A 17,818-nucleotide genomic window follows, 5' to 3' on the forward strand; every position below is an offset into this window, starting at 1 on the left:
CTACCTAAGCGTACAGAGGCCCATTATCAGCAAGCATCACTCCTGTGTTCCAATGGCACATTGTCTTAGCTAATCCAATATCATTTTAAAAAGCTAATTGATCATTAGAAAACCCTTTTGCAATTATGTTAGCACCGCTGAAAATTGTTGTCCTGGTTAAAGAAGCAATACAACTGGCCTTCTTTAGACTAGTTGAGTATCTGGAGCATCAGCATTTGTGGGTTCGATTCTTCTGAAATACGTCAGTCTATTCTTGTTCTGAGAAATGAAGGCTATTCCATGTGTGAAATTGCCACGAAACTGAAGATCTGGTACAACGCGGTGTACTACTCCCTTCACAGAACAGCACAAACTGGCTCTACCCAGAATAGAAAGAGGAGTGGGTGGCCCCGGTGCACAACTGAGCATGAGGACAAGTATTAGAGTGTCTAGTTTGAGAAACAGGCGCCTCACAATTCCTCAACTGGCAGCTTCATTAAATAGTACCCGCAAAACACCAGTCTCAACAGTGAGGAGGCGACTCCAGGATGCTGGCCTTCTAGGCAGAGTTGCAAAGAAAAAGCCATATCTCAGACGGGCCAATAAAAATAAAAAGCCTAACGTGGAAAAATTAACACAGACACTGGACAGAGGAACTCTGGCTATAAGGCCAAAATCCCGGAGTCGCCTCTTCGCTGTTGACGTTGGTGTTTTGCGAGTACTATTTAATTAAGCTGCCAGTTGAGGACTTGTGAGGTGTTTGTTTCTCAAACTAGACACTAATGTACTTGTCCTCTTTCTCAGTTGTGCACTGGGGCCTCCCCCTCTTGCTATTCTGGTTAGAGCCAGTTTGAGCTGTTCTGTGAAGGGAGTAGTACACAGCGGATATCGGTTTCGGCCAAAAATGTCATATCGGTGCATCACTAATTTGTTTATTCTTCACCATTTTAATTGCAAAAAAATAACAGTATGGTACTTAATTGTTAAAAACGTCTGAATTGGACCTAAGAGAATTTCAAAGCTGTGTGTGAAAAGGGGTCCAGGATAGAGTAGGCGAATGAGCCTTTGGTTGACACAAAGTGAGCCTAATGTTGGATGTACACCCATTATAACCCAAGTGCTGGATTAGACATGTATGGATAACCCTATAAGTACATTTAAAACAGAATACCCACACCCCAGTGTTCCCCAGCAACCTTTTCAAAAACGTCTGACCATTACAGTCTTGACTCTTTGGTCCTTTTCCTCAAAAAGCACTGAATATATGAAAGCGATGACAGAAGGAAGAGCATGGCTCGTCATATGCCCGTGTCACCAATGGCTTCAAGTCACTGATTAATATGCTTTCATACAGTATAGTCACATGCCTATAGGATGAATCACTGGGGCTCAAGGCTCTAGCTGTATCAAGTGATGGAAGAGAAGCTGTTCTGGCCTGAAGGCCACAGTAAAATGTTGTTTTGACCACAAGACTGTATCTGAAAAGGCTCCTACTGTGTTGGCCACTCAATCTCCTCTAATAGTTAGAAAACCAGCAACAAAAAAGAGGGGGGAGGCAGAAAGTGCTCCTGCAATGACACACTACGAGCGGTTAATTTTGTAAATGTCGCAGGGGAAGCTAGGAAAATAATCAAACGAAAAGGGTCAAGTGTGGGTGCGCTGAAGGTGTGCATTAAAGTCCTGGAGCAGAGCGTTCTCTGGTCCAAGGCTTTCGGCCAACACTTAAAAGGGCAGAGGTGGGCTTACTTTGTACGGCGACAGAAATGTTAAAGTTTGGAGAAAAATCTACCTTCTGCCAAAAACAGGGCCACTACACTGTGTGGGCAACCATCTGTTGCATATAAATGTTTTAATTCCTATACAGAAAGCTATGCGAGAACGAAATGCTTAGTGTAGCAAGACGGGTATAGGTTAACCTAGGTCAATCCTTTAAAAACAGGGTTTTGGGTTGTTAAAATCCTCTCCTCTACCTACATGGCAATCTCAAGACTGTTATTTCTGTCCTAATTCTATGATTTCTGTGCACAGAGGGCAGTCGTAATGATGTGTTTTATAACTGATGGGTAAGGCTATTTAGGATTGGCAAGGTAACAACATAATTAGGACTGAAGACTTTGTGTGTGCGTGTGTGTGTGTGTCTGTGTGTGTGTGATGACGCTCAGAGATTGGGTGATTCATTCAATGGTACAGACAGACCAAGAAATCTGACAACTGTCGATAGGTACTTGGAACAGCCTCCTGTGCTTTCTCCTGCTAGAGCAAGATACGTCCCTGCTGTGTACTGAACGGGTACCAACGACCCTGCCGTTTCTACTTCGCAATACTTGTCAGTGGCCAAGAACTTGACTTTGAGCCAATCAGAGAGCACAAACTTAAAAAGAAGGGGGGGGACGTAATCCACCCCCTTTTCATTAGAATGGTTCTAACTAAAACAATAAAGATGCAATAAAGAAGTCCTTATATATACATTTTACATCTAGCTAAAGAGTTGTGCTTAAAGAAGAATTGTTTTGTTAGGTTCAGTTTAATAATGTGCAAGCTAGCTAACTGAACAAGGAAGTTATACACATTTCATATGAAACAAATGAGGCACAATGCACACAACACTAAATGCTTTGCCACGCCATCTAGCAAGATGAAGAAATAATTACATTCACTCTCCATTATCCCATAGTCAGGTTGGTTGTTTAGCATCAAAACCAACATGTGCGGAAGTATGGGGGGAAACAGAGTTGGCTTAGATTGCTGACAACATGTAAATAAAATGTAGTCTCCAATGTTTACTGAAAACAAAATGTGCACTTGTCTTTAAAATACATTGTTACAGTCAATGATTAGCTCGCTACTGAACTTTTACCATATTAGCATAGATGCAACAGTTAAAACCAGACATGTTATCAAGAACAAGATAAAGTTAGCTGAAACGAGCCACCTACGATTCCCCACATGGCAGCTTTTAGTCATTGTTGCTAGCCATCTCACCATCCAAAATCACAACACACAGACTTCTGCCATATTGAAGCGTGTGCATCATTTTCCTTATTACAAACCTGTAACACATTTTTTTTATATAGAAGATCCATTTGTTAAACTATCCCCTTTAGTGAAGGGAGAAAGTCCACAAGTATTATGGCTGCTGTTCACAAGGTCTGCAAACCAAACCTGTCCGTGAGGTGTTGTCACAGTAGTTTGTGTGTCATCAACCATTGCAAATATACACTGCTCAAAAAAATAAAGGGAACACTAAAATAACACATCCTAGATCTGAATGAATGAAATATTCTTATTAAATACTTTTTTCTTTACATAGTTGAATGTGCTGACAACAAAATCACACAAAAATGATCAATGGAAATCAAATTGATCAACCCATGGAGGTCTGGATTTGGAGTCACACTCAAAATTAAAGTGGAAAACCACACTACAGGCTGATCCAGCTTTGATGTAATGTCCTTAAAACAAGTCAAAATGAGGCTCAGTAGTGTGTGTGGCCTCCACGTGCCTGTATGACCTCCCTACAACACCTGGGCATGCTCCTGATGGGGTGGCGGATGGTCTCCTGAGGGATCTCCTCCATAACCTGGACTAAAGCATCCGCCAACTCCTGGACAGTCTGTGGTGGCGTTGGTGGATGGAGCGAGACATGATGTCCCAGATGTGCTGAATTGGATTCAGGTCTGGGGAACGGGCAGGCCAGTCCATAGCATCAATGCCTTCCTCTTGCAGGAACTGATGACACACTCCAGCCACACTCCGCACCAGCATATGGTCTCACAAGGGGTCTGAGGATCTCATCTCGGTACCTAATGGCAGTCAGGCTAGCTCTGGCGAGCACATGGAGGGCCGTGCGGCCCCCCAAAGAAATGCCACCCCAAACCGGTCATGCTGGAGGATGTTGCAGGCAGCAGAACGTTCTCCACGGCGTCTCCAGACTCTGTCACATGTGCTCAGTGTGAACCTGCTTTCATCTGTGAAGAGCACAGGGCGCCAGTGGCGAATTTGCCAATGTTGGTGTTCTCTGGCAAATGAAAACATCCTGCACGGTGTTGGGCTGTAAGCACAACCCCCACCTGTGGACGTCGGGCCCTCATACCACCCTCATGGAGTCGGTTTCTGACCGTTTGAGCAGGCACATGCACATTTGTGGCCTGCTGGAGGTCATTTTGCAGGGCTCTGGCATTGCTCCTCCTGCTCCTCCTTGCACAAAGGCGGAGGTAGCGGTCCTGCTGCTGGGTTGTTGCCCTCCTCCACGTCTCCTGATGTACTGGCCCGTCTCCTGGTAGCGCCTCCATGCTCTGGACACTACGCTGACAGACACAGCAAACCTTCTTGCCACATCTCGCATTGATGTGCCATCCTGGATGAGCTGCACTACCTGAGCCACTTGTGTGGGATGTAGACTCAGTCTCATGCTACCACTAGAGTGAAAGCACCGGTAGCATTCAAAAGTGACCAAAACATCAGCCAGGAAGTATAGGAACTGAGAAGTGGTCTTTGGTCACCACCTGCAGAACCACTCATTTATTGGGGGTGTCTTGCTAATTGCCTATAAATTTCCACCTGTTGTCTATTCCATTTGCACAACAGCATGTGAAATGTATTGTCAATCAGTGTTGCTTCCTAAGTGGACAGTTTGATTTCACAGGAGTGTGATTGACTTGGAGTTACATTGTGTTGTTTAAAACCTCTTGAGCTTACTTGAGACGCAGACGTCTCACCTAGAGCTCTAGAAATGCACATGCGCGACGCTATATGCTAATGGTATTAGTTGCAAACGTTCATTAAAATACACATGTTTGGTATTAAAATAAAGCTACAGTCATTGTGAATCTAGCCACCGTGTCAGATTTTTAAAATGCTTTTCGGCGAAAGCATGAGAAGCTATTATCTGATAGCATGCAACACCCCAAAAGACCCGTAGGGGATGTAAACAAAAGAATTAGCATAGTCGGCGCTACACAAACCGCACAATAAAATATAAAACATTAATTACCTTTGACCATCTTCTTTCTTTGCACACCTTGATGTCCCATAATCAATACTGGGTCTTTTTTTTGGATTAAATCGGTCCATATATAGCCTAGATATCGATCTATGAAGACTGTGTGATAAACGGAAAAAAAGAGCGTTTCATAACTTCCGATAAACTTTTACAAAACACTTGAAATACCTTTCTAATGCAACTTTAGGTATAACTACACGTTAATAAGCTATAAAAATCATCAGGAGGCGATGTAAATTCGATAGCCTGCCGTGTGGAAAAATGTCCGGAGAAAAAGACAGACAATGCCTCGGGTCGGTGGTCGGAGAGAATCGTTTCCCTTCGGGCGGATCTACCAAGAATCAATTCAGATTCAAATGAGGAGACTCTATAGATCCTGTGGTAGCTGTAGGTACTGCAAGCTTGGCCAAATATATTACGGTTCACCTTTAACAATTCATGGGAGTGGCGCATGGATACTTTTTTCCATCTCCAGTGATCAGATTTTCCTGCGCTTTTCGATGAAACAGACGTTCTGTTATAGTCACAGCCGTGATTTAAACAGTTTTGGAAACGTCTGAGTGTTTTCTATCCACACATACTAATCATATGCATATACTATATTCCTGGCCTGAGTAGCAGGACGCCAAAATGTTGCGCGATTTTTAACAGAATTTCAGAAAAAGTAGGGGGGAAGCTTAACAGGTTAAGTGTTCCCTTTATTTTTTTTGAGCAGTGTATTTTATCACGTTCCTCACACTACCTGGTGATCTAAAGTTTAAATGCAAAATCACTCACTCTCACACTCTCACACTCTCACCCGGTACAGCCAGAAGAGGACTGACCACCCCTCATAGCCTGGTTCCTCTCTAGGTTTCTTCCTAGGTTTTGGCCTTTCTAGGGAGTTTTTCCTAGATGTGCTGCACTGCTTGCCGTTTGGGGTTTTTGTACAGCACTTTGAGATATCAGCAGATGCACGAAGGGCTATATAAATAGATTTGATTTTGAAAAAGGCTGATGCTAACAAATTAGCAACAACATCCACGTTGAAGTTGAAAGCAGCTGCTGCAGCCGCCGTCGCCATTGTCACACTACTACAAAAGAAGCTAGCTACCGTTACTTGCATTAGTGTTGGAAAACTACCGCTTACTGATTATTTTCTCTTGCGCTCTCTTCGGGGTTTTATGGAAGACAACAACCTATTAGGTGTATTGCCGCCACCTGTATTAGCTGCTTATCAGCCTCCTGTTCTGTAATATGAATTCATTAGCTCTTGCGCTCTCAGTAGTGAGGTGTCTAGTCACTTAAAAAAAATTAAAAAATCACACCCATTGCAAGTCAAAATGTGATAGTGGAATGAACCTGTCAGAACAGCGATTAGTCATCTTGAACTGGACAAAGATGTTTTTCTTTAATGAGTCTAAAACAAAGCATTTACTGCTGCTTCAGGACCAGGCCCAAATTCCCATAATTTACTTGAAGAGCAGAGGGCGATACAGAGGGCGCAGATTCGGGTGCCTTGTGAGACTTCGTCAGCAAGTGGGTAATCCGCCTCTACCATCCATCCTATTGGCTAACGTACAATCACTAGAGAATAAACCGTAAGAGCTCCGTTCTAGACTATCCTACCAAAGGGACATTAAAAACCGTAAGATCTTATGTTTCACCGAGTCATGGCTGAATGACGCCATGGATAATATACAGTTTTCCATGCATTGGCACAAAAGAACAGTTACTGCCGGTAAGCCGAGGGGTGGTGGTCTGTGTCTATTTGTCAATAACAGCTGGTGCGCGATCTCTAATATTAAATTAATCAAGGTTTTGCCGATGTACAAGTAACCTCATTATAAGCTGTAGACACCAATATCTATATTATTCATACTCTTATTTACCACCACCATCCGATGCTGGCAGTAAGACCACACTCAACAGGCTATTTAAGGCCATAAGCATGCAAGAAAAAGGGTCATCCAGAAGCGGCTCTCCCAGCATATTATAAATGTGCAACCAGAAGAGAAGTGTAAGTGTAATCACTAACATTTTCAACCTCTCCCTGACGGAGTCTGTAATACCTACATGTTTCAAGCAGACCACCATGGTGGCCAATAATGCCAAGGTATCCTGTCTAAATGACTACCACCCCATAGCACTCACTTATGTAGCCATTAAGTGCTTTGAAAGGCTGGTCATGGCTCACATCAACACCATTATCCCAGAAACCCTAGACCCACTCCTATTTGCATACCATCCCAACAGATGAAGCAACCTCAATTGCACTCCACACTGCCCTTTCCCACTTGGATAAAAGGAACACTTATGTGAGATAGTGCTGGGCAGTATACCGTATTTTAATGATATACCTGTTTTGATGCAGGGACCGGTTTGGGTTTTTAAATTTACCTTCTATACCGGTATGTCAATGTTTGGTTTGTTAAATGTGATACACCATGTGTAATGTCAATTTTTATAGTTTACTTCACTACTTGAGTCACCTCTCTCCGCTCTTTCTCTCCATGCCACTTTCCACACAGACCTAGCCACACCCCATTCACTTAAGGAGCGCATTTGACATTACTTAACCACGAGACACTTGGTTCAGTCTGCATGATCAATGCAGCACATGCAACAATGTTGATGACAATGCTGTTTTCACTTCGCTTCTTAACATTTTATTTAACCTTTTATTTTAACTCGGCAAGTCAGTTAACCTGTTTGGGGAGGGGGCATCATTTTCACTTTTGGATAAATAGCGTGCCCAAACTGAACTGCCTCCTACTCTGTCCCAGATCCTAATATATGCATATTATTATTAGTAGTATTGGATAGAAAACACTCTGAAGTTTCTAAAACTATTTGAATCATGTCTGAGTATAACAGAACTTATTTAGCAGGCGAAACCCCAAGGACAAACCATTAAGATTTTTTTTTTTAAGTCACTGTCTTTTCCATATGTTTTCATGGGGAATCCAGAATTCTAATCAACTTTCCTGCAGTACCTTCTGCTACCACTGTATGTCACCAGTTTGTAGAAATTGGTTTGTGTAATGAAGAAGTACCATAGCTCAGAACGAACGTCACTTCATGTGTACCTTTCGAGAGGCGTGTAACCAGAAAAAGTAGCGTCAGTTTGTTTTGCTCCTGTATTGAACACAGATCAATCCAGTCTTCAATTTGATCGATTATATACGTCTAGAAATACCTAAAGTTGTATTACAAAAGTAGTTTTGAAATGTTTTGGCAAAGTTTACAGGAAACTTTTGAGATACTTTGTAGCGACGTTGCATAAGTTGGAAGCGTTGTTTTTCTGGATCAAATGCGCCAAATAAATAAATACATGCATGTATGTATGTATGTATATCTCTCGACGGAATTAATCGAACAAAAGGACCATTTGTGATGTTTATGGGACATATAGGAGTGCCAACAAAAGAAGCTTGTCAAAGGTAAGGCGTGATTTATATTTTATTTCTGTGTTTTGTGTCGCGCCTGCAGAGTTGAAATATGCTACTCTCTCATTGTTTACTGTTGTGCCATCATCAGATAATAGCATCTTATGCTTTCGCCGAAAAGCCTTTTTGAAATCTGACATGTTGGCTGGATTCACAATACGTGTAGCTTTAATTTGCTCTCTTGCATGTGTAATTTAATGAAAGTTTGATTTTTATAGAAATGTATTTAAATTTGGTGTTCTGCATTTTCCCTGGCTATTGGCCATGTGGGACGTAAGCGTCCCACCTACCCCAGAGAGGATAAGAACAAATTCTTATTTACAATGACGGCCTAGGAAAAGTGGATTAACTGCCTTGTAAGGGGCAGAACGACATGTTTAACTTGTCAGCTCGGTGATTCGATCTTAGCAACCTTTCGGTTACGGTCCCAATGCTCTAACCACTAGGCTGCCTGCCATCCCCCATTAGCCTCTAATGCTAATAGCTAGCTAGCTAATAAATGTACTGAGTAAGAGCAAATGTAGCAGGCTAATACAGCCTGATATTACCAGTGATGGTGTAGACCTAAATCAACATGTTGTTTGTCCAACAGTATCACATGAAGTAGCCAAGAGAAAAAAAATGTGGCTACATTGAATGTTATAGGGTCCCCTAGGAAACACTTATCAACGCTTTTAGTTCCTACCCTGTCACAATAACTCCTCCCTGGCATTTTAATTTGTCGTCATCTCAAACACTGTATTCAAAGTACCCACTATTATATTCTAACTATAGAATTAGGTCATTCTATATCCATGATTCCAACAGTTTTGCTCTAATCCGCAAGTCAAATCAAAATTGCAATATTTGGTTAAAAATAAGTCCTAGATTATTTGTCCATATCACGCAGCCCTACGTGGCAGTGTGGAAACTCTCAACTGGGCCGTGGTGTAAAGTAAAAACGCTTTCAAGTAAGAGTTCAATTGTTTTTTTGGGGGTCTGTACTTTACTACTTCTTTTTTTTTTTTACAACTTTTACTTCACTACACTTTTTACTCCATACATTTTTCCTGACACCTAAAAGTACTCATTACATTTTGAATGCTTAGGACAGGAAAACAGTCCAACTCTCACACTTGTCAAGAGAAAATCCCTGGTCAACTGCCTCTGACATGGAGGACGCACTAAAACACAAATGCTTTGTTTGTACATTATGTCTGAGTGTTGGAGTGTGCCCCTGGCTATCCGTAAAAAAAAATGGTGCCATCTGGTTTGCTTAATATAAGGAATCCACAATTGGGTGCCGGAAATGCAGAAATGATAGAAGTGCTTAAATTTGTTTGGTTGAATTTAACAAATCAGAATGGAGAGACACTCATTGAAATCACTTAAGGAAGCTAAGGACCCTGGGGCTAAACACCTCCCTCTGCAACTGTATCCTGGACTTTGATGGGCCGCAACCCCGGTACAAAGGGTAGGCAACAACAAATCTGCCACAGTGATCCTCAACATATGGGCCCCTCAGGGGTGAGTGCTTAGTCCCCTCCTGTACTCCCTGTTCACCCACAACTGCATGGCCAGGCACGACTCCAACACCATCGTTAGTTTGCCACAACGTTGGTAGGCCTGATCACCGACAACGATGAGACAGCCTATAGGGAGGTGGTCAGAGACCTTGCAGTGTGGTGCCTGGACAAGAAACTCTCCCTCAACGTGAGCAAAACAATGGAGATGATCGTGGACTACAGGAAAAGGAGGTGCCGAGCACACCCCCATTCACATAGACAGGGCTGTAGTGGAGGGGATTGATAGCTTTAAGTTCCTTGGTGTCCAAACACACCAAGACATTCTTGAAGAGGGCACGACATCGACTATTCCCCCTCAGGAGACTGAAAAGCTTTGGTATGGTCCCCAGATCCTCAAAACATTCTATAGCTGCACCGTTGAAATCATCCTGACTGGTTGCATCACCGCCTGGTATGTGAACTGCTCTGCATCTGACCGTTAACCTCTCTAGGGTATGTGGGACGCTAGCGTCCCACCTGGCCAACATCCAGTGAGATTGCAGAGCTCCAAATTCAAATACAGAAAAACTCATTATAAAAATTCAGAAAAGATTCAACTATTTTACATAGGTTTAAAGATTAACTTCTTGTGAATCCGACCACGGTGTCAGATTTAAAAAATACTTCACGGCAAAAGCATACCTTACAATTATTTGAGAACATCGCCCAGCAGACAAATCATTGCAAACAGTAACAAGCCAAGTAGAAGAGTTATACAAGTCAGAAATAGAGATAAAACCTTTGATGATCTTCATATGTTTGCACTCAGAAGACATTCATTTATTCAATAAATGTTCCTTTTGTTCAATAAAGTCTCTTTATATCTGAAAACCTTGCGCGTTTTCTTCAGTAATCCACAGGCTCAAACGCAGTCACAACAGGCAGACAAAAAAATCCAAATTGTATCCGTAAAGTTCCTAGAAACGTGTCAAACGATGTTTATATTCAACCCTCAGGTTGTTTTTGGCCTAAATAATCGATAATATTTCAACCGGATAATAACTTTGTCAATATAAAAGCTAAACAAGAAAGGCACTCTCTCGGTCACGCGCATGAAAAAGCTCTGTGACACGGCAGGGTCCACTCATTCAGACTGCTCTTACTCCCTAATTTTTCAGAATACGAGCCTGAAACCGTTTCTAAAGACTGTTGACATCTAGTGGAAGGCATAGGAACTGTGAGTCCTAAGTCAATGGATACTGTAATGGCATTTAATAGAAAACAAAAAAAAGAAAATCCTACTTCCTGAATGGATTTCTCAGGTTTTCACCTGCCAAATCAGTTCTGTTATACTCACATACATTATTTAAAAAATGTTGGAAACTTTAGTGTTTTCTAATCATATGCATATCCTATCTTCTGGGCCTGAGTAAATGGCAGTTTAATTTGGGCATGCTTTTCATCCAAAATTCCAAATGCTGCCACCTACCCTAGAGAAGTTAAGGCGCTAGAGGGTAGTGCTAATGGCCCAGTATATCACTGGGGCCAAGCTTCCTGCCATCCAAAACCTCCATAACAGGGGGTGTCAAAGGAAAACCCTAAAAATTGTCAGACTCCAGCAGCCCAAGTCATAGACTGCCGTGCAGTAGCAGAGAGAACAAGTAGTACCGGAGCAACAAGTCTGGATTCAAAAGGCTCCTTAATAGCTTCTACCCCCAAGCAACAAGACTGCTGAACAATTTATAAAATGGCTACCCAGACTATTTGCATCGACTCGGTTTATTTTTATTTTTGCTTATCTGTCGGCCCTAGCCCCAAACTCAGGCCGTGTGTAGTTAACCAACCCTCTCTGCCTATTCATCGCCATTTTACCTGTTGTTGTGGTCTTAGCTAATTAGCTGTGGTCTTACCCGTTGTCTTAGCTAGCTCTCCCAATCAACACCTGTGATTGCTTTATGCCTCGCTTTGTCTCTCTCAAATGTAAATATGCCTTGCATACTGGCGTTTATCATTGTTTTAGTTTACAGCGGAGCCCCTAGTTCCACTCTACATGCCTCAGATTCCTGCTTTCTCCCACCCACCACACATGCGGTGATCTCACCCAGAATAACCAGCACGTCCAGAGATGCAACCTCTTATCATTCAGTGCCTGGGCTTACCTCCACTGTACCTGCACCCCACCATACCCATCTGCACATTATGCCCTGAATCTAATCTACCATGCACAGAAATCTGCTCCTTTTATTCTCTGTCCCCAACGCAATAGACGACCAGTTTTGATAGCCTTTAGCTGCACCCTCATCCAACTACTCCCTCTGTTCCTCGGGTGATGTGGAGGTTAACCCGGGCCCTGCGTGTCCCCAGGCACTCTCATTTGTTGACTTCTGTAATCGAAAAAGCCTTGGTTTCATGCATGTTAACATCAGAAGCCTCAGCCCTAAGTTTGTTTTACTTACTGCTTTAGCACACTCCACCAACCCTGATGTCCTTGCCATGTCTGAATCCTGGCTTAGGAAGGCCATCAAAAATTTGGAGATTGCCATACCATACTACAACATTTTCCATCAAGATAGAACTGCCAAAGGGGTGGAGTTGCAATCTACTGCAGAGATAGAACTTTGCAAGCTGTCATACTTTCCAGGTCTATACCCAAACAGTTCGAGCATCTAATGTTAAAAATAATCTCTCCAGAAATAAGTCTCACTGTTGCTGCTTGATACAGACCCCCCTCACGCTCCCAGCTGTGCCCTGGACACCATATGTGAATTGATTGCCCCCCATCTATCTTCAGAGTTCATACTGTTAGGTGACCTAAACTGGGATATGCTTAACACCCCGGCCGTCCTACAATCTAAGCTAGATGCCCTCAATCTCACACAAAATCATCAAGGAATCTACCAGGTACAACCCTAAATCCATAAACATGGGCACCCTCATAGATATTATCCTGACCAACTTGTCCTCCAAATACACCTCTGCTGTTTTCAACCAGGATCTCAGCGATCACTGCCTCATTGTCTGCATCCGCTATGGGTCTGCGGCCAAACGTCCACCACTCTTCACTGTCAAACGCTCCCTATAACACTTCTGCGAGCAGGCCTTTCCAATCGACCTGGCCCGGGCATCCTGGAAGGATAATGACCTCATCCCGTCAGTCGAGGATGCCTGGTCCCTCTTTAAAAGTAATTTCCTCACCATCTTAAATAAGGATGCCCCTTTCATAAAATGTAGAACCAGGAACAGATAGAGCCCTTGGTTCACTCCAGACCTGACTGCCCTTGACCAGCACAAAAATATCCTGTAGCGGACTGCAATAGCATCGAATAGCCCCCGCGACATGCAACTATTCAGGGAAGTCAGGAACCAATACACGCAGTCAGTCAAGAAAGCAAAGGCTAGCATTTTCAAGCAGAAATTTGCATCGATCTCCAAAACATTTTGGGACACTAAAGTCCATGGAGAACAAGAGCACCTCCTCCCAGCTGCCCACTGCACTGAGGCTAGGTAACACGGTCACCACCGATAAATCCATGATCGAAAATTTCAATAAGCATCTCTATGGCTGGCCATGCTTCCCTCCTGGCTACTCCAACCCCGACCAACAGCCCCCTGCCCCCCCGCAGCTACTTGCCCAAGCCTCCCCAGCTTCTCCTTCACCAAAGTTCAGATAGCAGATGTTCTGAAAGAGCTGCAAAACCTGGACCAGTACAAATCAGCTGGGCTAGACAATCTGGACCATCTCATTCTAAAATTATTCGCCGCCATTGCTGCAACCCCTATTACCAGTCTGTTCAACCTCTCGTATCGTCCGAGATCACTAAAGATTGGAAAGCTGCTGCCGTCATCCCCCTCTTCAAAGGGGGTGACACTCTAGGCCGAAACTGTTATAGACCTATATCCATCCAGCCCTGCCTAACATCTTCGAAAGCCAAGTTAATAAACAGATCACCGACCATTTGGAATCCCACCGTACCTTCTCCGCTGTGCAATCTGGTTTTCAAGCTGGTCACGAGTGCACCTCAGCCAAGCTCAAGGTACAAAACAATATCATAACCGCCATCGATAAAAGACAGTACTGCGCAGCCATCTTTATCGACCTGGCCAAGGCTTTCGATTCTGTTAATCAGCGTATTCTTATCGGCAGACTCAATAGCCTTGGTTTCTCAAATGACTTGTCTCGCCTGGTTCACCAACAACTTCGCAGACAGAGTCCAGTGTGTCAAATCGGAGGGCCTGTGGTCTACAACTGCTCTTAACTTCTTATGGCTGGGGGGGGAAGTATTGAGTAGCTTGGATGAATAAGGTGCCCAGAGTAAACTACCTGCTACTCAGGCCCAGAAGCTAAGATATGCATATTATTAGTAGATTTGGATAGAAAACTCTGAAGTTTCTGAAACTGTTTGATGTCTGAGTATAACAGAACTCGTATGGCAGGCAAAAAACTGAGAAAGAAATCCACCAGGAAGTGGGAAATCTGAAGTTTGTAGGTTTTCAAGTCTTTGCCTATCCAATATACAGTGGAATATTTGGTCCGACTGCACTTCTTAAGGCTTCCACTAGATGTCAACAGTCTTTTGAACCTTTTTTCAGGCTTCTACAGTGAAGAGGGAGAGAATAAGAGCTGTTTCAATCAGGTATCTGGCAGAAGGCAATGAGCGCAGTCTCGCGCACGCCTGAGAGAGTTAGCTGCGTTCCTTTTCCTTTCTAAAGACAAAGGAATTGTCCGGTTGGAATATTATTGAAGATTTATGATAAAAACATCCTAAAGATTGATTCTATACATCGTTTGACATGTTTCTACAAACTGTAATGGAACTGTCGTCTGAACTAAGTCCCTGCCCCTTGTGAATTGGGATTTGTGAACGAAACGCAAACAAAAAGGAGGTATTGACATAAATTATGGACTTAATCTAACAAAAACATTTATTGTGGAACTGGGATTCCTGAGAGTGCATTCTGATGAAGATCAAAGTTAAGTGAATATTTATAATGCTATTTCTGGCTGCTGTTGACTCCACAACATGGCGGGTATCTATATGGCTTGTTTTGGTCTCTGAGCTCTGTACTCAGATTATTGCATGGTGTGCTTTTTCCATAAAGCTTTTTTGAAATCGGACACAGCGGTTGCATTAAGGAGAAGTATCTTTAATGACAAATGTGCCTGTGACAAATAAAAATTGATTTGACCTGGTGAGAGCCCAAAAAGTTGACCAAATATTTTTGCACAGAAACATGTGAAATACCAACATTTACTATTCATCCCTGTATTCACACCTCTACTCAAGAAAACACAATGAATTTAACATCACACTTTGTACTGTATAATAGAAAAAGGCAACTAAAGAAAATAGCTGATTTGCCTATATCCAAAGATCTACCTGTGATTGGGCTGGAGGACTGTAGTAAGGAATTTAAATTAATAATCAGCATTTTCATTGCCGCAGTAAGGGGAAACACACTAGGCCCATATGAAACCATCTTCAGCCTGATTGGATGGGAAGAAAAAAAAGCAGCGGAACTAGCATCGTGGTAGAGCTGGGACAATAAGCCGAAAATGATTGACACCGGCCACTTATCACAGGTATTTTTCTGATATCATTCATTACGATAAGTAGCTTAAATACTAGAGAAAAGTGAAGTTTGAAATTAAATACGTTTGCTAATATGGGTGATCGTTAATGGGACAGTTGATGGCAACAACCATCAAACTAGTAGTAATAGAACATTAAAAAGGTTTATATATATATATATATATATTTTTTTAAATGGTGTATATTAACCTCTTGAATCTAGGGGGCACTATTTTCATTTTTGGAAAAATAACGTCCCCAAAGTAAACGGCTATTTTGTCAGGACAAGATGCTAGAATATGCATATAATTGACAGCTTAGGATAGAAAACACTAAAGTTTCCAAAACTGTCAAAATACTGTCTGAGTATAACAGAACTGATATTGCAGGCGAAAGCCTGAGAAAAATCCAATCAGGAAGGGACTCTTATTTAGAAAGCTCTGCATTCCTATGCATCCCTATTGAGCAGTGAATGAGATATCAACCAGATTCCTTTTTCTATGGCTTCCCTAATGTGTCTAGTGTCACAATACATAGTTTCAAGCTTTTATTTTAAAAAAAATGAGCCTGAACGTCAACATTGCGTCAGTGGTCAGCTGAAGTCTCAAGAGTGTTTTGTGCGTAAAGGACAAATGCGGCCATTGTTTCTCTCTATCCTACTAAGAAGCCACCAGTCCCGGTTGATATATTATCAAATAGATATTTGAAAAACACCTTGAGGATTGATTATAAACAACGTTTGCCATGTTTCTGTCGATATTATGGAGCTAATTTGGAATATTTTTCGGTGTTGTAGTGACCGCAATTTCCGGTCGATTTCTCAGCCAAAACGTGAAGAACAAACGGAGCTATTTCGCCTACAAAAATAATATTTTTGGATAAAAGGAACATTTGCTATCTAACTGTGAGTCTCGTGAGTGAAAACATCCGAAGCTCAAAGGTAAACGATTTATTTGATTGCTTTTCTGATTTGTGACCAGGTTGCCTGCTGCTAGCTAGTCATAATGCTATGCTAGGCTGTCAATAAACTTACACAAATGCTTGTCTTGCTTTGGCTGTGAAGCATATTTTCAAAATCTGAGATGACCTGGTGATTAACAAAAGGCTAAGCTGTGTTTCAATATATTTCACTTGTGATTTCATGAATAGGAATATTTTCTAGTAATATTTATGTCCATTGTGTTATGCTAATTAGTGTCAGTTGATGATTACGCTCCCGGACCCAGGGTGGGTAGTATCAAGAGGTTTTAACATTAGAAACTTAACGTTCTAGTTATTGTTTTCACGTCAATTTGGGCAACTTATCTCAATGTGGATTTTTTTTTTTGCCATATCGCCCAGCTCTACTTTGCGGTCCAGATTTGAATTTGAGGACCCTAGATAGTACTCCACAGTACAGTAGAACAGTCTAGCCCTTGTAAATGCAAAGGCTTGGGCTTAGTTTACTGTGTGCATTTATGAGACACACACACACACACACACACACACACACACGGGACAGACCTGGGAAGACGCTGAGGTCGGGGTTCTTGTTGCACCAGTCGGTGGCGCAACACATGGGGTAGATGCCAGTGTCGTCCTTGGTGGAGGGTGCGCAGATGAAGGGGCGGTCACGCGGGATAAGCTCGTTCTCTGGGACACACATGCTGCTCTCGGCGGTGATGCTGCTGCCAGACTTCCTGACGGACACGAAGCACAGGCCGTCCGTGGTGCACGTGGAGTTGAGACATCGCTGGCAGTAACACTGCAAGGCTATAAGAGGGTGGGAGGAGAAAGGAGAGAGCGGGAACATAGAGATTCAGGTAGAAAGAAAGAAAGAGCGAGTGGGAGGGAGGGAGGGAACGAGGACAAAGGAGAGTTTACCACCTATTTTCTTCCCCACAAAAGGTACTGAACAGAGTGCATGCTATAATACAAGAGCGCAATTTCACTGTGTGTGTGTGTAGCAGTTACCATAAAAGCAACAAATAAGTAGTTACAGTGCAGCACAGAAAAACCTCAATGCAGTCTGCTACACTAGTCAAAAACAACAAGTCAACAACACGTCAAAACAACGCTAGCCCACTGAGGTGATGTGAGCCACCTCACCACCCACAGTCTCACTTCCCCGTAGTCAGCTTCCTTCCTGCTCAGCCCGTTTGCAGCCAGAACACTTGCAGATGAAACGTGAGATGTCGTCAAGAGCGACCGTGCCAGACTTTCACTTTCTCACAACAACACCAAGAGCTTTGTGCTGGTTTAGACCTACAGATTTACTATGAACCTAGCTGGGTCAGTTTAAGTTGCTTCAACCTCAACCTTTATCTATCCAGGCTACCTCTCCCTCACTATGGTTACACTTCTTTCTTTCTATTT

At 42.7% G+C, this 17,818-nt stretch overlaps 1 protein-coding gene across 3 annotated transcripts in view; it reads right to left on the bottom strand.

Annotated features, from left to right (window-relative positions):
• tgfbr1b (transforming growth factor, beta receptor 1 b) overlaps positions 1 to 17,818 on the bottom strand; it is a 57,748-nt gene that overhangs the window by 17,471 nt on the left and 22,459 nt on the right. For all 3 annotated transcript variants that reach the window (XM_024392773.2, XM_042308602.1, XM_042308601.1), the window contains exon 2: positions 16,967 to 17,215. In XM_024392773.2, the coding sequence (XP_024248541.1) occupies positions 16,967 to 17,215 (249 nt within the window). The remainder of the gene's footprint in view (positions 1 to 16,966; positions 17,216 to 17,818) is intronic.

The sequence above is a fragment of the Oncorhynchus tshawytscha genome, linkage group LG29, assembly GCF_018296145.1.
Source record: "Oncorhynchus tshawytscha isolate Ot180627B linkage group LG29, Otsh_v2.0, whole genome shotgun sequence".
Taxonomy (NCBI): domain Eukaryota; kingdom Metazoa; phylum Chordata; class Actinopteri; order Salmoniformes; family Salmonidae; genus Oncorhynchus; species Oncorhynchus tshawytscha.